The sequence below is a fragment of the Physeter macrocephalus genome, chromosome 18, assembly GCF_002837175.3.
Source record: "Physeter macrocephalus isolate SW-GA chromosome 18, ASM283717v5, whole genome shotgun sequence".
Taxonomy (NCBI): domain Eukaryota; kingdom Metazoa; phylum Chordata; class Mammalia; order Artiodactyla; family Physeteridae; genus Physeter; species Physeter macrocephalus.
Genome location: NC_041231.1, coordinates 71,977,922 through 72,000,167, shown reverse-complemented (window position 1 = coordinate 72,000,167; position 22,246 = coordinate 71,977,922). Strand labels below are relative to the sequence as shown.

The 22,246-nt window shown below is 42.5% G+C and overlaps 1 protein-coding gene across 5 annotated transcripts in view; it reads right to left on the bottom strand.

Annotated features, from left to right (window-relative positions):
• Positions 1–16,104, bottom strand: part of CMTR1 (cap methyltransferase 1) — a 59,686-nt gene extending 43,582 nt beyond the window's left edge. For 3 of the 5 annotated variants that reach the window (XM_055079518.1, XM_028478772.2, XM_055079519.1), the window contains exons 1-5: positions 13,848–13,966; positions 11,431–11,536; positions 4,965–5,116; positions 3,292–3,450; positions 385–477 (exon numbers count right to left, since the gene is read on the bottom strand). In XM_055079518.1, coding sequence (XP_054935493.1) covers positions 385–477; positions 3,292–3,450; positions 4,965–5,116; positions 11,431–11,536; positions 13,848–13,883 — 546 coding nt within the window. In that variant the 5' untranslated portion in view covers positions 13,884–13,966. Of the gene's footprint in view, positions 1–384; positions 478–3,291; positions 3,451–4,964; positions 5,117–11,430; positions 11,537–13,847; positions 13,986–15,966 lie in introns of those variants that run through there. The other 2 variants (XM_007127496.4, XM_007127497.2) reach the window with 1 other exon arrangement.
• Between the last annotated feature and the right edge of the window lie 6,142 nt (positions 16,105–22,246).

Below are 22,246 nucleotides of genomic sequence, written 5' to 3'. Positions count from 1 at the left end.
TCCGGGAAGATCCCACATGCCGCGGAGCGGCTAGGCCCGTGAGCCGTGGCCGCTGAGCCTGCGCGTCCCGAGCCTGTGCTCCGCAATGGGAGAGGCCACAACAGTGAGAGGCCCGCGTATTGCAAAAAAAAAAAAAAAAAAAGAGGAAGACAGAAGTTATGCATTTTGTGCTGCCTTGCAAGCTAAAGGAGGAAAAACCCTGTCTGCCTCATCTGCCAGGGGCATATCCGTAAAGCCCCTGACACACCCTCTTGATGCAGAATGATCAGATTCACATTTTTCTTAAACTGTGAGTACACAGATGTACACAGCTGACTTGAGGAGGAGGAGAGAAGTCAGGAGATAAGTGCCAAGAATTCAGGGTACATTTTCCTGAAATCCTACCTTTCCCACAACCATCCAATCGCTCATTTCCTGAGTGTCAGGAATTTCAGTGGTACATTCTGGGAACCATGACACCTGCTCACAGGCACTGGGCTACAAACAAAAGAGAGGGAAGTAAGTCAGGTAAGATAGACCCTCAGGGCTATGCCCCAACTCACCAGGGCTTCCCCAAAACAATCAAGAGGGACTCAGAGTGAAAAGGGTCCAGGAAGCTGAGGCCACTAGCAGTGTCAGACATTAGAACTAAGAGCCAGAATTCTAAAGTTTAACTTCTGAAGGCCAGGTCCAATTCTGGTTTGAATCCTAAGAAACCCCCAACTTACAAAGTTTCTTTCATTTGTTCCAATATTATTTGAGGAATACCTACTGTGGGCTAAGAGCTCAGAATGCAGAGTTAAAAAGATATGGTCCTTGGGACTTCCCTGGCAGTCCAGTGGTTAGGACTCCACGTTTCCACTGGAGGGGGCACAGGTTTGATCCCTGGTTGGGAAACTAAGATCCTGCATGCTGTGCAACGTGGCCAAAAAAAAAAAAAAAAAAAAGACATGGTCCTTAACTCAAGAGGCCTATAATCAGAGCAGTGGGGACACAGAGAAGTACACGTAGGATATAAGTCCATGATAAGGTAATTACATCAGGAAGACTCAGTGCAATGAGTCTCACCTCCTGATACCTTTCATTCCAAGACAGAGCAGAAACTGGCATCTCTAATGCTACTTCCTCTTAATTTTTCAACTACTTTCCTTATCAAGCTAAAACAGTGGTTTTCATCCTGGCTATACATTAGGATCATCTGCAGACCTTTTAAAAAGTACTGATGCCTGGGCCCCACCCTCAGAGTATATGATTCTATTGGTCTGAGGTGGGGACTGGGTATAAGTATGTTTTTAGAAGTCTCCATGTGATTCTAACGTGCAGTCAGAACTAAGTTCACTGAGCTAGAAAGACATGGATTATAAAACCTAAACAGGTGGCTAACCTGCATTGGCAGCTCCACACATTCCCTCCAAGCAAGTGTGGAGAAGAGATTCACCACTGTGAACTGAAGCGATGAGATTAAAAGGCAATATTACATGCTCTGAAAGGCATAAAATGGTATCACAATGCAAGGTCTTGAGGGCAAGCCAACCACCCTTAACAGAGAAAAAGTTTAAAAGAAAAATTACTGAAAACTTTGTCAGTGAATCTGGCAGTGAATCATGGTTTCTCCCCCTGGTCAAATCCACCCCCGTTACGCATAAATAGCTGTGAATTATAACCTCTAAAAAGAAACTCATATACACTTTGGATGCCCCTTTGGAGAGGAAAAGCAGACTCAATCTCCCCATGGAAGTCTGAACATGAAGGCTACCCACAAAGTGGGCTTTGAAGCTTCACACCTTGCACTCCATATTCCTGGGCTGCAGTGGCCACTGAGCACTCTCCGTGTGGTGACTCCAGGAACTGGACATTCACCTCAGGCTGCCCAGATTCATCTACCTTAAAGAAGTGGCCACCAACTAATAGTTGAGCCAAATTCGTAACCAAAAGACAGGACATCTTTTTTAAGAGAAAAAGTAAATTATGGTAAATGATAATTAGGACAGCTTTGCCTCAAAAAAATTTTTCATGGAATTCCCTGGTGGTCCAGTGGTTAGTACTCAGCACTTTCACTGCCATGGCCCAGGTTCAATCTCTGGTCGGGGGAACTAAGATCCTGCAAGCCATGCGACATGGCCAAAAAAAAAAAAAAATTCTTTTTTCCCAATAGCCTGTCTACATTAAAAACAGAGATTTTATGAGCAAATTTCAGATTCTAAGTTTAGCAAAGTTAGTTCTAATTCTGCCCCATTAAGAGGATAGGGACTGTTCACTTGTTTTCACACAAATGAGGACATGGAAAGCACCAAGTATTTCTGAAGTAAAAACCTACGTCTAGCCCCAGTTACAAATATTTGCCCTATTCTGCCTGTCTCGTCTCCTCATAACTACAAGGCAGCACAGCAGGACCACCCCCAGAACCCATTAGCTCCTGGCTTGTCAGCATCTTACTCTGACACCTTATTAGGCTTTTATCATGCACAGGTTCACAGGACTTCTTTCCTGAACTGGAACATCAGTTCAGGAGACAAATAAAATATCAATTTTCCAGAGTTCAGACCCACATCTGAAGCTCAACTACAGCAACTATGTGGAAGGCTAGATATCTGTGCTCTATTTTCAACTCTATAATGGTAATATTTTACCATTATTTTTAGGTGCTTTTATTATACCTACTTCAAATCCTCTGTGGAATAAGGTAGGGCATAAATAAATAAATAAAAATAAAATCTCAACATTACCTGTGCCATGAAAAGGGACAGAGACTCCTTTGGTATTCAGGGTTAAAACAAACTCATACCCAAGGAGATAAGCAGACTAAACCCACAATAGAAAAGCTATATGGCATAAACAAACACCTATTTAATACCGAGATGTCATAAACCTGTGGAGGTGCAAGGACCTTGGAGGGCACCTAATCCAGTCATTCACACAATGGGAGAGTAGGTCCTCATTTGGCCCCATTTGAATCCTTTCAGCAAAGGGAGCTCACTACCTCATTAGGCACCTTTGTCACTGGTGGAAAGCTGTATCTATTTATTAAAGTTCTCTGTGGAGACACACTCTGCCTTCTTGCATCTTATACCGACTGGTCTTAGACAGTCCTATATGAAGCAACAGGAAACAAATCCACATCCCGCCATATCTCCCCCAGACTCCTGTTTTCCATTTTGGACACCCCCAGTGTCTTTCACATAAGAAACTAGTTCCAATCTCCACTAACCACCCTGATCATACTGTCTCTAGAGACTTCTAGTTTGTTAATGTTAATATGGCTTCATAAAGCCATAAATGGCTTTTCTGTCTCCTCCTCTCCATATCAGTTACCTCTGGCTCAGCTCGCCAGTCCACATTCAGCTCTTGGTCAAAGCCTTGCAGCGTCAGACCCAAGCCTCGTCGACCTTTCTGATTAGAGGCCTCAACGATGTCTTTCCGACCCTGGCTGTATTTACCCAATCCTTCACCTTCCTTGAAGCCCATCTTGGCCTGAAAAAGAGAAGTAATGGTGCATTTACATAAATAAACAGACATTTATTTAGCCCTTATCATGTGTCAGACGTGTTAAACCCTGAGAAATATAAACGAGTAAGGCCTAAGGTTTTCCTTCTAGCCTAATGAAAAGAAGCATAAATAAAGAACTGCAGTTTAACTGTGGGCCCAGTGGCTGTCTATTCTGGAGATGAAACTCTAGGGCAACTATAAGTTGGATAAAAGAGAAGGGACCTCATAGCTGTAATTAAAGGCACCAAGAGTATATAATGAATCTCATTGGACATTTGCACAACTACCCTTCCAGCTAATTTGTCTGATTAAGTGAGAAGCAGATCCAGAGTAAAGGTGATAAAGAGAACATAAGTTAAAATGGAACCGCTTCAAGCAGCAACTTCTAAACCTTACTTTAACCAGTCAAACGGCCTTACTAGGCAAGGACAATGAGGGCTTGTAGGAGACCACAAAATCAAGATTAACTGAAAAATCGCTTCATGTAAAACTGAGGTATGGGAGATACTGTAAGACTCTGAACAGAAACATTTTTTTAAATGTCACAACTAACTAAAAAGCTTACATTAAACTCTAGAGTCACCGAGCCCAGTTACATACCCCCAAAACCAGAGACCCGAATCCCCAAACCCACACACCCTTGTCTAATAAAAGGACTCCAATCCTAAGATCTGATTTACCCTAGAAGGTCTATATTCCATATGGAAGGGGCATTACCAGCTCAGGAGCCAGATGAAATTCCTACAGTAGCCACAAATCTTTCCCCAGGTCAAAGAGTCTGACTCAGTCACAAACTTCCCCATCTTCCACTTCCCCAAAGTTTTTGGCCCCAACCCAGAATCCTGACTATGACTTCAGAAGTGGCAGTTCTCATTCTTAAATGAATCCAACAGAAAATGGAGAGGTCAACTATAATATTCTTGAAGCTAGACAGAAGACAAACTTGGATTTCCTTAACCTTTGCACACACACTAAAGTCTCATAAGGAAAGTAGCAGATCTTCCTTTTCACCTTCCTTCTTGTGGTATACCAATGGGGTACTGAAGTTAGGAAGGAAAACTAGGCCCTCTTTTGGAAGTAATACAGAAGACTACTACTCCCATTTATTTTAGGTACCTAGGAGTGAGCAGGATTTTAGTCAGGATTTTAGTCATTTCTTTTGAGATCACTCACTAGAGCAAAAAAATCTCAGCATGAAGCCTCTTTATCCACAGACACACATTCATGTGTTCACATATGCTCACAAGAACTCAGCTCTGGACAGGACAGGAGAAGCAGGTCTGAGCAGCCACTTCCCATGGATGATTCAAATGTGATACTTCTATCAAGAAGGGATCACACTCTCTCTACTAAACTACAGCAGCTCTCTACTAAACTAAAGCAGAGGAAAAACTCATGCCCTCACTTTGCTTCTTCTCATACCAATACAATTTCCCTTCTCTCACTCTGCTAGTAGAGCTTCAGAAACCCAACACAACCCAACCCAAACCCTGACGTACCATAAGCTTCTGGGACACACTGTTATACATGGAATAGCGAGAAGAAGTTCCCTCCACAAGAGAGTCTGCTTTGAATGCATCATCAAAAGAGTCTGAGCTGTGTTGCTTCCCCTCAGTCTCACTGTCAGACCCACTTAGGCTTGTAGCAGATGCTGGAAAAGAAAAAAGGAAGATGTTTTGGTGCGTTTATGGCACAATATAGCCTCTAGAAGTCCAAGTTTCATTTATTCAACTAGTGTTCAGTATATGCACTGCACACATAAAGTTCATTAAATGACCCAGGTCAAATGTATTCTCTACCTCTTACAAACTGTGTAATCTTGGGCAAGTCACTGAGGTTCCTAATGGTACCTGACACAAAACAGGAGTTCAGAATATCAGTTTTCCTTTCCCATCCCTTACAAAACTGGGATGGTAATACCTTCCTCATAGGGTTGTTTGAAGATTAAGTGAAAAAATGTATTTGAAAGTACACTGTCAGATATAAAATGTATTTATTGATGATATGATCGTTATTTCTGCTGCTGCCATTTATTATTTGAAAATCAATTTCCAAACACTGATACCTGGTTTCATCTTCAACAATTCTATCACAGGACTAACAGCTTCTGATTGTTTAACCTCCTAGTTTCCTGTTTTCACAGTCCTTCAAACTTGTAGGTGAGACAGTGGGTCTACAGCACAGCCCCAGAGAAGGGCCGGCTCACAGGGGGAAAGTGGGGAAGAGAAAGGGAGAAGTGAAGGGGGAGGAGAAGACAGGAAAGGAAGGAAAAAGAGAAGAAAAGAGAGGACAGTGAAGATGGGGTGCTCAGGCAGCAATACCAACAGAGGCGGAGAGTAGAGGAGCTGCACTTAAAGGTTCCAGGAGGGAGCTAACGGCCTGAGTGAGCCAAGCCACTATCTTCATTGTCAGCAACCTTGTTGCCAAAGGATTCCAAATAAGACCCACCTTAGCAGCTGCCGGAAGTGGTGGGTTACCTGTCTCCTGGTCAAAAGTGGGATAATCCACAGTCTAGATAGTCACTGTAACTGGGTCTTTCCCTATCTTTTGTAGATACGTGAATCTCTTAACTTAAAAGATATTTCAGGACTTCCCTGGTGGCGCAGTGGTTAAGAATCCGCCTGCCAATGCAGGGGACATGGGTTCTAGCCCTGGTCCAGGAAGATCCCACATGCCACGGAGCAACTAAGCCCGTGTGTCACAACTACTGAGCCTGTGCTCTACAGCCCGCAAGCCACAACTACTGAGCCCACATGCCACAGCTACTGAAGCCCGCACTCCTAGAGCCTGTGCTCCACAACAAGAGAAGCCACCGCAATGAGAAGCCCGTGCACTGCAACTAAGAGTAGCCCCTGCTCGCCACAACTAGAGAAAGCCTACGCACAGCAATGAAGACCCAATGCAGCCAAAAATTAATTAATTAATTTTTTATTTTTAAAAAGATATTTCAGGGAATTCTCTGGCAGCCCAGTGGTTAGGACTCGGTGCTTCCACTGCTGGAGCCCAGGTTAGATCCCTGGTTGGGGAACCAAGATCCAGCAAGCCGCGTGGCATGGCCAAAAAAAGAGATATTTCAACCCAATATAATTTTATTCAGGTAGTTTCTTAAGGAAAACCCACCCAAATTTGGAAATAAAGTGTATCTCAAAAATCTGGTAAACAGGGGACTTCCCTGGCCGTTCAATGGTTAAGATTCCACACTTCCACTGCAGGGGGCGAGGGTTCGATCCCTAGTCGGGAAACTAAGATCCCGCATGCCACTCTGCGTGGCAAAAAAAAAAAAAAAAAAAAAAAAAAAAAATCTGGTAAACAATTTCTGCATATTCCCATTGAAAATGGTATTAAACTGCAAGCCAGGAGGAATGCGGAACAGGAAATAAGGGTGGTAGTATCCAATCTGATCCCAAGGTTTGAGAAGTTGTATAGTGCTCAACAGTATACAAATTTCATTAATAAGTAATTGTGCTTATTTAAGAATAAAATTTTTTTAATTCTTCAATTTATGAATACTATTCTTACAAACATCTATCAGTTGTTAGGATAAAAATGCTTGTTATTTAGACCTAAATACTTAATAAACTAAACTGTTAGGTATTTCTTTTGGTATTTTTAGGGCATGGTGAAAAAAGTTAAGGCAGCACTAAGAGTGCCAAAAACCAAGAAAACTTGGGAACCTCCCTCTGTATTGAAATGGTGAGATCACCGAGACACACTGTCAACTGAATAATAGAAGACCTAGACCATATTCATGAACATGGCATCCTAACTCTTGTGTACTAAAGAGGGACAATAAAAATATAAATTTTTATTTCTGGTAATTGCAAAAAGAGCTTTTGGAAGGAAAGATATACAAGACCAATAAAAGTGATTATCCACACATGTGGGGTTGAGGCATGGAAAAAGAATACCAAAATGATTACTTGGAACGAGTGAAAGTGGAAGAAGTGAAACTTGATTTACATTTTTATATCACTAGAGTTTATATTGGTTTTATCATTTTATATTTTGATTTATGAACCATGTGAATATATTATCTTAATTAAAAGATAATATTATCTTAATTAAAATTTTAAATAAATGTAAAAAAAAAAACTAACTTAGCAATGTAGCACAATTCCTTTAGGGAAGAAAGGAAGTCCCTGAGAAGAGATGTTGACTCAAAGTTTGGCTGCTTGTGGGAGGTATTTGTGGAAAGGCACAAAGGGCAGCCATGTAAAAAAATTATTTATATATACCCCAAATGGGCATTATACAGGTATTCATAACTTGAGGATTACATCCTAATTCTAAAGACTGTCTGCACTGATCCATCCATTTCCCAGTGAGAACACAAACTAAGGGTTGACATTCAGAGAAGAGCGAAGTCTTCCCCAGCACCCCAGGCCTGACTCTCCCTTCCACGGTGCTCCAGTAGCACCAGTATTCATACCATCAGCACAGCACTCATCACACTTCCTGAGAGCTAGTTGTCACATGCCACCCCACTGGACACGGTCACTCCTAGAGAGCAAGGACTCTGCCACAATGAACATTCTATCTCCAACACTTGGACTAAGGCTTTGCATTTAACAGAAATTAACTAACTGCTCACTGTAGTGAATTTGAAGAACTGTCATCTTTGCTAAGCACCTACTAAGTGTACCTCAGGATATTTCCTCTTACAACACCTCATACATGCAGTGGAAGACATTCAGCGCTCAAAAATATAAGGAAGGGTACATGTCATTATATATTTGCCCAGACCCATGGAGTGTACAACATCAAGAGTGAACCATCATATAAACTATGAACTCTGGTTGATAATGTTGTGTCAGCACAGGTTCATCAAGGTAACAAATGTAGCACTCTGGTAAGAGATGGTGCTAATGGGAGAGGCTGTGCATATAGGGGCAGGGTGTATAGGAGATACCTTTGTACTTTCAATTTTGCTGTGAACCTTAAACTGCTCTAGAAAAAAAAAGAAGTCTTTAAAAAAAAAAGTTTTTTTAAAGGTTCAACAACAAAAACAACAAAAAATTTAAGCATGAGGATGGCATACCTATATCCTAGCAGAGAACTGAGTACCCCTTGGACTATCACTTAGCACCCTCACCCCAGTAGGCTGAAAAAGGACATCTGATATTGTTTAACAGATCAGACAACAACTTTGGTTCAGGACCTGTTTTATAAACGGTCCATGCTATATACAATGGAGTACTATCCAAAAGTAACAATCTTACCCCTAGAGAGCTTAAAAATCCAATAGCTAAAATAAATATGCATTTTTAAGGATATAACATTTTGCAAAAGAAAGGCAGGTGAACATGTGTGAAAAAATTAGAATAAACTTAAAACCAAAATTCTGGCTCCTAAGGAGGAATTCTGGTTGAGAATATCCCTGAATGAGAGGCATCAAATCTGCCTTCGTCCTCTTAAAAAGGTGGCTGTTCAATTCCCTCAATAAGGAGCTGACTTGCTTACATGGACCAATGCAGCACATGTCACAGAGTGCCAGAGAGTGCCACTCAGAAGGAAAGACCCAGAACATTAACAATGAGTAACCATGGAAACTGAGAAGTGTGGTGATATTTATTTTGTTTTGCCTTTTCTGCATTTTCTGTGTGAGAAATAAGAATATATTAGTTTGAAAATAAGGGTTTAAAAAAAGTTATAAAGAAATAAAGTATCATTCTAAGCCTTGTGCAGAATTTGGTTCCTTTCCAGAGAAATCTTCAGAGGACAGCAGATATGAGGGGAAAGACCACCTGAGTAGCTTAAAACTAAGCCTGGGCCTCTCATCTCTCATTGCCCACGTGAAGGAGAAATGTGCTCTGCAACAGAGCTCCCATATGTTAAAGAACTGTGCTTCCAAAGGTGTAGAGTCTCTTCACTCAGTTGCTTCCATGCCTCCAACCTGTACCGCTTAGTGCAGGAATGGGGGCAGCTCCCTGAGCACTGCCCTAAAGTTTCCCTGGGCAGCGAATCCAGAGACTAACCTAGAAGCTACAATGTTAAATCAGCTGTTATTTCTTTCACCAGCTGTCTGGAGATTCACAGGTCTATCTATACAAAGGTTAGGAAAACCTGATATCCTTCTCAAAGGAGAGTGTGCCCTTGGTCCTGCTCTAGGGAGTTGCCAGGCTGTTAGGTTTGCTTAATGATCCATCACTGGGCACCCATCAATGGTATGAATATCATTCCTGGGCATGCAGGGCCCCTGCCACCCTCAGATCTCAGAGAGAGATCTTTTGTTTTCTTTGTCCTCATGCCATTTTTGGACCAAAATGACAGGAAGAACCAAATTTGGGTGCAAGGCTCATTGGGCAAATCCTTGGTGGCTCTGGTGCAATATTCCAGCACCAGACTCTGGCACAAAGATCTTTCCACTCCATTCCTCTTCCTTAGGTGTTACCTAATGTACAGATAGCTGTCCTGTCCAGGTTCTGAGAATGAGGTTGATGAGAGCTAAAATATCATCCTGCTAGGCTTTTCTTTGTGAGATCAAAAAGTGTGCTGGATAAGCAGATAAGCCTTACTTCTCTTTTATTTCATGTGCTATTTAAAGCCAATTCTCAGCCTGATCTGATTTAAGACAAAGTTCCCTAGATTAGTCCTGATGTCCACAGACTGCCATAGCCACTACTCATTTTCACCCCTGGGCCTTTGGGGCCACTCTTTTCAGATGAAAAGAAGACAACTGTCTTGGCTGCAGCAGGAACTAAAGAGGAAGTTCAGCCTCCCAAGACTGATAAGAATTTAGCAAACATTGAGCAGACAATCTTGTGATGAGGATATAAATTAACAGGAGTAATAAGGTCAGTCTATTAAAATCATGAGTTTCATTAAGAACTTGCCAAAATTGGGTGGCATTCCCATTTACCTCCCCAGGAGCTCCGCTTCTAAAACCTACGAGAGAGCCCAAGACATTAGTTAGAGCTTTCATTTAAGATTTCTTCTCTGCCTGATAGAAATCATTACTCTTAAGTCAGTTTAAAGAAAACAGGTTCATTTTATAGAAGAATCAGAGATTTCCCAGCTATTGACAAAATTTTCCATAACAGAACAGTAGGTCAAACATGCCAAGATTAAAAATGACAGTGACAACACACAAGGAGGCACAGCTCTAACCACTACTGGCCAAGGTGAGCGGCACACAGATGCAGAAGAATAAATTATAGACTTTAATAAACATCACATCCTGCCTAACAACTGCTGTGGAATACACTCATTCCTGGTTAAAGATTCAATTTCTCCTTCATGCCAGACAAATGGTAACTCGTTAAAGCAAGTTAAACAGACACCAATAAAGGAAGTTTTTGATTAAGGTCATGAATCTGGGCTGACAGGAAAATGATGGTGTTTCAGGGAAAATGGTCTATTTAGCGAAGAATTAAACCTGATGGAGGGGAAGGCACTTTCAGTGTGGTGCCAGTGAAGGAGCCCAGCCACTTCCAAAGCAACACGCTGTGGGAGGGCCACGAGCCCACATTAGATGCACAGCTGAAGAGAAAAGGAAATTGTCTTGGGGTCTAGACCACAGTTTCCCTGTGACAAACACCAAAAAGAAAAAAATGACCACCATCTGCCTCTCCTTGCTTCAACACGTTATTTAATAGCAAATTTCCAAGAGTTTATTTAGGCTTGAAAACGCCTTCAAACCCCTCTTACAATACTCTAAAAAGTATATGATGCCCCAGTGGCCATGACAACAACATCTCTTTTCTTCTTCAGTCTGGTCAGATGTTAGACTCTGACCAGCAATGCAGCTACCCTGTCAATAATGTAAAATAAAAACCGATTAAACTAAATAGATCTATTAATGAGTCATAACATTGATCTAGCAGAGAAAGCACAAACAAGGCCCAGACAGACAGAAATAGCAACTACTTTTTTTTTTTTTCTATTTGTACTCCCTAAAGAGCATTTTTCAATCATCTGTTCAACAGTATGTCCAGGTAGAAGGGGTTGGAGCAAAAGGAAACACACCTGCTTTAATGCAATGACTTGAATAGGAAAGCCGCATATAGATCTCAGGGGATATGCAGTTTCTGGCGAGACAGTTAACTACCAGGGCACACTGTCCAGGGGATGCCTAAGAGAAGCCAACACAGAACAGAGATGATATAAATGCGAAGTACTTAATGAAATGATCCTCTGCAGATTGGAGGAGGCATAGGCAAAATGAATGAGGCAAAGCATTTTAAGCTTCTTGGAAAAGATACTACTGTTGCCTTCCATCGGTTCTATTCAGTAAATATTTACTGAGCATTTAGTCCACACCAGGCATGGGGTTGCAGGGGGAGGGGCACAGAGAGCAGTCTTGCTGATGAAGACACCAGACTCTAGCCCTCAGAGTTTTTTTGTCAATGTGGAGCTGCCCTTCCTAAAATTAGCTGACCCAGGGAAATCTAACAATGTTTGTTTGCCTCTGCCTCCTGCCTCATTTTTCTGCAAATGAAAGGGATCAAATGGCCTACTGCCAGACACACAAGGTACAGGCCACCTCTAGATTTCCATTCTGTACAAACAACAGCAACAGTCAATCCTGAGTCATATGGTGCTACTTCTAGAAAAGGTTAAAGACATTTGGTAAATTAAAGGGAGTTCGTGGGAGGGTGGGAGGGATGAGGATAATCTCAATTCACAGTCACCTTTTTAAAAGCTTGAAATTTAAATTAGACTGGTTCCCTTGAAAGATTCTTAACTGTACACCTTCCTCTACCTGGGAGCCATTCTCTTGAGAGCAGACGTCCCCCAAGATCGGCTTAGAACCAGATACCTCCACCACCTAAGTATCATTTATTCCCCCAGGCACGCTCTCCCTTTCTTGCAGGCCAGTTCTCCCACTACCCCAGAGCCCTGCCCAAGGAGACTCTACCTTCATCAAGTTGCTCAAATCCCAGGTGATAAGCAAAACTCCCTTTTCTCAACAGGCCCTAGAACCTATATGCCCAATATATTTTTGCCCTCCCACTTAGTAACCTCAATTACATACAGCTTTTCTCACCTAACCTGGAATACACTGTGACAACTTTAAAGGCACACATATCTCCACACACAAGGTTATATAAGAGAGTCTCTTGATCCAGCCAGGATCACAGCCGCCCCAAAGGCTTCATTAGCTATATGTAAGGCCTGTCAAGCTTTTCCTTTCTGGACCAGCTACTCAGTACAGCTGATGAGTAACTGCCCTTCAATTAGCCAACCAGTTGACAATAAACTGTATTTTCTATCACCCTCAAAGGATTCTTCACACTCTTTCAGTCATCAATCTGTCACCAAATTTCATTCCAATTTACCAGTGACCCAGCAGAGGATACAAAATGCAAGACTGCTGGTGTACTGGGTTAAATACTGCCCAAAAGGTCATGTCCACCCACCACCTGGGAACATGGCATTTGGAAATAGGGTCTTTGCAGATGTAATCAAATTAAGATGAAGTCATACTGGATTAGGGTGGGCCCTCATCCAATGACTGATATCCTCATAAGAAGAGGGAAATTTGAACACCGACACACACAGAGGCAGAGAGTGGAATTATGCTGCTACAAGCCAAGGAACACCAAGGATCACCAGCAACCACCAGAAACTAGAAAAGGCAAGGAAGGATTCTTCCCTAGAGCCTTGGGAGGGAGCATGGCCCTGCTGGCACATTGATTTTAGACTTCTAGCCTCCAGAAGTGTGGAGAATAAATTTCTATTATTTTAAGCTACCCAGTTTGTGGTACTTTGTTAGGAAATTAATACAGCTGGCAAGTAAAGATAAATGCAAATGGAGCTACTTCTAATTGCTTGGTATTTCAGGCAAGCTCTGAGACGCTTCACAATTTCTCATAGAAAGCACCTGTGGAAACTGTGAACATCTGTAACCCTAAAAAACAGGCAAAGCAAAACGCTAGTTTCAACCAGATCAGTGAAATCCTTAGAGTTTAAAGTAAACAGTGGACACAGGGATGCTCCAATTCATTTGGGTGTTTCTGATCATAACTGCTGAGGGAATTGAGGAAACAGAATGCAAAAAACTGAGGGGAATTAGGCCAGATCACTGCAGCAAAGAGCCCAGCCCTGTGAAAGAGCCCCAAGATCATTAACAGCTGAGAGCACAGGGCACTCAATCCTCACCACTACTTCCACCTGGTTTAAGGCAGCAAAAGAGTGCCACCTACTGAAGGACCACAACAGAACTAAGGCACACCTGTAAAAATTCCAATTTTTTAGTTAAAACAAGTTCCCAACTCCCAGGAGGAGAATGGCAAAAGAGAAGAGAGTCTACAACCAGTATCTCTCTGTAGAATTTGCCTAATTTTCCTCAAGAGGCACTGAACTGTATTCTGCCCAACTCAGGCATCAGCGATTCAAATAACCAGATGGTCAGTGGCCTCTGACCACACAGGCAAGCTTACCTTTTGCTGCATGATTGACAGAGGAGGGAGGTTCATCGTCAGATGTAGAGCTGAGGTTCAGGGCAAGCTCTGCAACTCTTTTCTTCTGTTTCTTGAGAGGGGCAGTGCATTCTGAATCATTTCTCCTCCTCATTGTTACTGCAACCACAAATCCAGATAGTCAGCTGCCCTTGTCAGAGACACTAGGATCATAGCAGGAATTCCAAAGAATGGGAATGAACCATTAATTCGATGAAAGTTGGCAACTCTAAACAGCTTCCACTGCCAGCACTTGAATAGCTTCTTCCTCAGAATGAGGTCCAGGAAGGATGCTAGCCAAGCTCTGGTTTTCAATAACAGCTGTTAGTTTTACTGGAAAATGTGGTGCTCACAGTACCAGCGGCCGCTGGGCCACTGGTGTCAGATACCAAAAAGTCATGGATCAACTCCACGAGCCACAGGAGGAAAAAGCCCTTGCGTACTTGTTATTCTATATTTTTGATGCAACAACACTGGCCACGTGTGACAACAATGTATACTAGAAATTAATTATGAAACCTGATGAATATCAACAAATATTTCCAAGGTGAAAAAATCATCCCAGAATGATTGCTACATCACCATTATTATTTCACCAGGACAATTAAGAGATTATACAATATGATACAAATGCTGGTTTTTGGTTTACTTCAGGATGTTTGAAAACATGGGAGAATTGGGCAAGTTTTTAAACGGAGTAAGGAATGGAAGCAGTGGTTGACTTAGGACTGAGAAAACAGAAGAGTGGGAAAGTTAGCAGGACCGGAGGTAGCCATATCATAGGACTCAGGTACAAAAACAATTTTAAGAACAAGAACCCACCTCCACAAAAAAGAATGGAAACAGGCAAGGCACCACATCACCATCATCCATGCCCATGGGTAAGCATGAGAGGCAAGCATGAGGGGAAAAAATGAGATGGAATGAAGTGATTATGAGATTCCTGACATCTTAAGGAATGATCAAATTAAAGAACAATTAAGAGTAGACGTGAATACAGTGTGGTTTACACACAACCGTTGGCTGTAAGAGGTCTCAGAAAAGAGTACTCAAAAATAGGAGCAAACAGGTGGGTGCTCAGCTGGGCTGCAATTCCTTAGGAAAGGGGAGTTGCAGGTGCACAAGAACAGGCTTACAGTATAGGTCACAGCAGCAAGAGAGTGATGAAATCCAAAGATACCAGTGATCTCCTCGCGATTCAAACATGAATCACGTTTCACTTCTCTCCAGCTCAAGGATGAGGCAGCCTACCCAACACATAATCTCATCCTTCCTAAGGAGGCAGCCTCTTACTAGGCACAGGCAGGGGCTATCCTGAGGAAGTAGGAAGAACAGGAGACGTTGAACAAACAGAAAGCAAAACCAGGCTGAGCCACATTTCACTTTAAACTACGGTGTTAAATACCCCCTCACCCCGAAGGCCCATAACGTAAGCAAAAAGGGCCCTCTGATTCCTAGCGACTCCGGGGGAGACTGGAAGCACAGGAAACTCAAGAACTGTGTTGAGGTAGGTGCCAACAAAGGAGAGGAAATAGCGTCCGAAAAGCAGGAGACACCGATGCTCCTCCCCAAACCACCTTAGATTTGGGCCTTCCAAATCACCTCATTCAACCCTCTCCTTTTCCACTAAAAGAAACTGAGGCCCGAGAGGGGAAGGCCCCACAGCTAACCAGTGCCCAGCTCAAGTGACCTACACGTCCAAAAGAATGTGCCCTGCAGAGAACTTCTAAGTGGAAGGCAGAAGGCCTGGTTCTACCTGCTGCTCCCCCAGGGAGGGGGTCCAAATCCCCTCTCCAGTCTTCTCTACCCGGGCTTCGGTTTCGCACTACCACCCCTATTCATAGAGGGAAGAGATGAGCTCACATCTCCCCGGGCCAGTCTTTTCATTTGTAGATAACGTGAGTGTGTGAATGTGTGCACAGAGACGTTTGGCAGCGGCAGCTGGTGGAGTGGGGATGGGGCGCGGGGAAGAAGGGTATAAAGGAGGAAGGGAGAGAGAAAGGGCGGTGAGGGTCACGACCACCCGTGGAGGGCCGAGGGGAAGATACTGAGCCCGCGGGCCCGCCCGCTCGCTCCCCCCGGGCCGCGCGTCGGCACTCACGCTGAGGGAAGAGGGCGAGCTGCCAAGGAGCGGAGAGCGGGGGATCAGGCCGCCGATGCCGCCGCCACCAGGCCTGGCCCTGCCGCTGCCAGAGCCGCCTCCTCCTCCCCCAGTTTCGCTTCCCCACAAGCCCGCCCCGGTCCGCTGGCCGCGTAGTCGCGCTCGGGTCCCGCCCCGCGGGCCGCGCAGTTTGATGACGTCAGGGCATCCAGCTCCCTCCACCCTCCCGGGCCCTGGCCCCAAGGCAGACCGCTCTAGTTCTGGCCCGCCCCACCCCCTGCCCCCGAGCAGCCCAGAGCGCCTGCGCAGAAGACCCAACGGGGAAAGGATACAAAAGCAAAAGTAACCGGGTATCTTCCGGCTTTGGGTACGAGAAACAAATATTAAAAACAAAAAAGGCCAGGTGCCATCACATCAACTCATCTCTCTTAATCTCATTATTATCTTAATTTTACAGATTAAGAACAAGTTTAGAGAGGGAATTCCCTGGCGGTCCAGTGGTTAGGACTCCACGCTTCCATTACTGGGGCACGGGTTCTATCCCTGGTTAGGGAAGTAAGATCCCACAAGGCCCCCGGCGCGGCCAAAAAAAAAAAAGGAACAAGTTTAGAGAGGTAAACAGAAAACTGTTTGAGGGCAGAAACCCAGTCTTCTTGTTCACTGCTGTATCCCCAACACGGAGCATACAGTACATTCTCTACAGATATTGAACGAAGGTCCAGAGGAAAGAAAGAAGGCCGCCTTGCACTCACCTTCTCTCATCACGATTTCTCCAATAATCTCCAAATCATTGTCCCTGTCTCCCGTCGGGATCCCTCTAGTGCATTCTCCACAAATCAAAGTGATTAAAAAAAAAAAAACTAATTTGATCCTGTTACAACCCATCAATGATGAAAGCCCATCAATGGCTTCTCACTTCTCTTAGGATGAAGCCAGTGTCCTTAGGATGGCATACAAGACCCTCCCATCTGACCCCTTCCGCAGTCATACTTTGAGCTACTGGTCCCTTAGTTCTCCCCATCGCGGTTTTCTCTTGGTTTCTCAACCATGCCATGCCTCTCGAAAGAGTTCATCCCCTTTCCTGGATTGCTCTTCTCCCTCTCTTTGCTTGGATATTGTCCACTTATCCTGAGGCCTGTTGAGTGTTCTTATCTCTGGTAATCTTTCCTGACCCCACAAGTCTGAGTAGGGAGTCCCCCTAAGCTTCCATAGCCTTCTGTCCTTCACTATCAAAGCACTCACCAGTCTTGTATAATGACCCACTGACTCATCTGCCTCCCCACTCAGTTGTAAACTTTGTACAGGAAAGGTTAGGTCTGTCTGTATTAAATCCATAAGATTTAATATTGTGGCTGGTAGTAGGTACGCAATAGACATTTATTGAATATGTGGAAGTATGGAAAATGAATGAAGGTTCAGTGATGTGCCCCAGGTCACAGAGCTAGGAAGCAACAAATGAGCATTTAAACCCAGGTTTCTTTGGTTCTAAAGCTGTGTTTTTCCACCTCACCAGGGGTTCTTAACATGGATTAAGACATTATTCTTAACATGTATTGGATACCTTTGGTAATCTTGTAAAGCTTGTGAACCCATTCTCAAAATAATAATTTGAAGGGCATAATATTCAACGTATAGGATTACAAAGGAAATCAATTATGTGAAATACAGTTACTTTTAAATTGTGATTTGTTTACTTTTAATGTAAAGCATTAAATAATAAGAGAATGCATTTAAAACATAGGAAAATTAATGATAAATTTACTTATATATATATATGAGTAAATCCAGTGAATAATGCTGGAACAACCAGATAAATATACAGGGGAAAGATGAATCTTGATTCCTACCTTACACCATATGTAAAATTAAATCAAAATGGATCAGACCTAAACAAAGAGCAAAAATGGAAAAGAATAAAAAGCTTAGAAAACATAGGTGACTATAGTTAGCAATAACGTATTGTATATTTGAAAGTTATAACCATGTGAGGTGCTGGATGTTAACTTACTGTGGTAATCATTTTCCAATATATACATATATCAAATTATTGTGTTGTACACCTTGAACATACAATGTTATATCAATTATATCTCAATAAAACAGGGGAAAACAGAAGTTTAAAAAAAGAAAACATAGAAAAATATCTTTGTAGACTTGGAGTAGACAAAGATATATATACATTTTTTTTTTTTCTTTTGCGGTACGCGGGCCTCCCACTGCTGTGGCCTCTCCCATTGCGGAGCACAGGCTCCAGACGCGCAGGCTCAGCGGCCATGGCTCACGGGCCCAGCCGCTCCGCGGCATGCAGGATCCTCCCGGGCCGGGGCACGAACCCGTGTCCCCTGCACCGGCAGGCGGACTCTCAACCACTGCGCCACCAGGGGAGCCCTAACAAAGATATTTTTTTACAAAGGACCCAGAGAGCATTAATCAGAAGAAAAAAATGAGAAAAACAGACTTCACAAAATAAAAAGGCTTCTGCTCATCAAAAGACACCGTTAAGAAATTGAATAGGCAAGCCACAGACTGAAAAAAACATTCACAGTACAAATATTTGACAAATGACTTATTTCCAAAAAAATATATAATACCCAACAACAAAAAGAAAAACAGAAGTTTCCAATTCCTGTCAAAATGGAGAAAACACATTCCATCCCATTTCTTCCACTGAATGCAATTTATAACCTAGGCAGAATGCATGCAACACCTATCTAAGGATTATGAAAAGTAAATGGTAGCAGAATTCTTCTTTTTTTAAAAATAAATTTATTTATTTTATTTATTTATCCTTGGCTGCGTTGGGTCTTTGTTGCTGCGTGCAGGCTTTCTCTAGTTGTGGCAAGCGGGGGCTACTCTCCGTTGCGGTGCACGGGCTTCTCATTGCGGTGGCTTCTCTTGTTGCAGAGCATGGGCTCTAGGTGCGCGGGCTTCAGTAGTTGTGGCTCATGGGCTCTAGAGTGCAGGCTCAGTAGTTGTGGCGCATGGGCTTAGTTGCTCCGCAGCATGTGGGATCTTCCTGGACCCGGGATCAAACCTGTGTCCCCTGCACTGGCAGACAGATTCCTAACCACTGCACCACCAGGGAAGTCCCAGTTTACTTCTTTTTAACACTGAAAAATATTCCATTGTCTGGATGTATCCCCGTTTATTTATCCATTCACATACTGAAGGACATCTTGGTTACTTCCAAATTTGGGACATTACAAATAAAGTTTCTATAAACATTCATATGCAGGTTTTTCTGTGGACATAATTTTTCAATACATTTGGGTAAATACCAACGGGCACAATTACTGGATCATATGTTAAGAGTACGTTTAGTTTTATTAGAAGCTGCCAAACTGTCTTCCAAAGTGGCTGTATCATTTTGCATTCCCACCAGCAATGTATGAGAGTTCCCACTTTTCCACATCCACACCAGCACTTAAGGTTGTCAATATTCCAAATTTTGGCCACTCTAGTATGGGTGTAGTGGTATCTCATTCTAATTTGCATTTCCCTGATGACCTATGATGTGGAACATCTCTTCATATACTTATTATGTGTGTATCTTTGGTGAGGTCTGTTAAGGTCTTTGTCCCATTTTTTAATTAGGTTGTTTGTTATCTTATTATTAATTTTTTTTTTGGATGCGTCAGGTCTTAGTTGAGGCACGCGGGATCTTTCATTGTGGTGCGAGGGCTCCAGAGCACATGGGCTCTGTAGTTGCAGCACTCGGGCTCTCTAGTTGTGGCACGCTGGCTTAGTTGCCCCACAGCATGTGGGATCTTAGTTCCCTGACCAGGGATCAAACCGGCATCCCTTGCATTACAAGATGGATTCTTAACCACTGGACCACCAGGGAAGTCCCTTGTTATCTTATTATTAAGTTCTAAGAGTTTTAAGAGTGAATGTCCAGTTGTTCTGTTATCATTTTTTTTCTCTCTCTAGTACCATTTTTTAAAAGACTATCTTTGCTCCATTGTACTGCCATTTTTCCTTTGTCAAAGATCTGTTGGCTATATATATGCAGGTCTATTTCTGGGCTCTATATTCTGCCCATTAATCTATTTGTCTATTATTTTGCTATATCTTGATCACTATGGCCTTATAGTAAGTCTTGAAGTTGAGTAATGTCAGTCCTCCAACTTTGTTCTTCTCCTTCAGTAATGTGTTGGCTATTCTGGATCTTTTGCCTATCCACAGAAAATTTATTTTTTTTAATATTATTGCAAATATATTTTGGGGATTTTTTATAGGGGTAAAATATACATAAAATTTTCCATTTTCATCATTTTAAGTGTACAATTCAATGGCATTAAGTGCATTCACACTGTTGTGCATTCAACTACATTTTTTCCCATATACATGTATCTATTCTTTTTCAAATTCTTTTCTCATTTATGTTTTTACAGAATATCCAGCAGAGTTCCCTGTGCTATACAGTAGGTCCTTGTTGGTTATCTATTTTAAATACAGAAGTGTGTACACGCCAATCCCAAACTCCCACTCTATCCATCCCCCCAGTAACCATAAGTTCATTCTCTAAGTCTGTGAGACTGTTTCTGTTTTGTAAATAAGTTCATTTGTATTTTTTTAGATTCCACATAAGTGATATCATATTATATTTGTTTTTCTCTGACTTACTTCACTTAGTATGATAATCTCCAGGTCCATCCATGTTGCTGCAATAGCATTATTTCATTCTTTTTTTTTTTTTTTTTTTTTTTTTTTGCGGTACTTGGGCCTCTCACTGTTGTGGCCTCTCCCGTTGCGGAGCACAGGCTCCGGACGCGCAGGCTCAGCGGCCACGACTCACGGGCCCCGCCGCTCAGCAGCATGTGGGATCTTCCCCGACCAGGGCATGAACCCGTGTCCCCTGTATCGGCAGGCAGACTCTCAACCACTGTGCCACCAGGGAAGCCCTATTTCATTCTCTTTAATGGCTGAGTAAAATTCTATTATATATATGTACCACATCTTCTTTATCCATTCATCTGTCGATGGACATTTAGGTTGTTTCTATGTCTTGGCTATTGTAAACAGTGCTGCAATGAACACTGGGTTGGATGTATCTTTTTGAACCATGTTTTTCTATAGATATATGCCCAGGAGTGGGATTGCTGGATCATACGGTAGCTCTATTTTTAGTTTTTTAAGGTACCTCCATACTGTTCTCCATAGTGGCTGTACCAATTTACATTCCCACCAACAGTGCGGGAGGGTTCCCCTTTCTCCACACCCTCTCCAGCATTTATTATTTGTATATTTTTCTTCATGGCCATTCTGCCTGGTGTGAGGTGATATCTCATTGTAGTTTTGATTTGCATTTCTCTAATAATTAGTGATGTTGAGCATCTTTTCATGTGCTTCTTGGCCATCTGTATGTCTTCTTTGGAGAAATGTCGATGTAGGTCTTCTGCCCATTTTTTGATTGGGTTGTTTGGTTTTTTGATATTGAGCCGCATGAACTGTTTGCAAATTTTGGAGACTAATCCCTTGTCAGTCGCATCATTTGCAAATATTTTCTCCCATTCTCTGGGTTGTTTTTTTGTTTTGTCAATGGTTTCCTTTGCTGTGCAAAAGATTTTGCATTTACTTAGGTCCCATTTGTTTATTTTTGTTTTTATTTCCATTACTCTAGGAGACAGCTCAAAAAAGATATTGCTGCTATTTATGTCAAAGAGTGTTCTGCCTATGTTTTCCTCTGAGAGTTTTATAGTATCTGGTCTTACATTTAGGTCTTTAATCCATTTTGAGTTTATTTTTGTGTATGGTGTTAAAGAATGTTCTAATTTAACTTTTTTACATGTAGCTGACCAGTTTTCCCAGCATCATTTATTGAAGAGACTGTCTTTCCTCCATTGTATAGTCTTGCCTCCTTTGTCGTACATTAATTGACCATAGGTGGGTGGGTTTATTTCTGGGCTTTCTATCCTGTTCCATTGATCTATATTTCTGTTTTTGTGCCAGTACCATACTGTTTTGATGACTGTAGCTTTGTAGTACAGTAAGTCCCCTACATACGAACGACTTCTGTTCTGAGAGCGTGTTTGTAAGTCCAATTTGTTCGTAAGTCCAACAAAGTTAGCCTAGGTACCCAACTAACACAATCAGCTATATACCACTGCTTTTACACTTGCTTCCAGACATCCTGGGCTTGAAATAAAGATACTGTACTACTGTACTCTATACAGTACTGTACAACCACTTGTAGAGGATGCACACGTGTGACAATGTATGCCAGACACATGAACTTATGTGATTGGACATGCAAACACACGTTTATATCTTTGAAAGT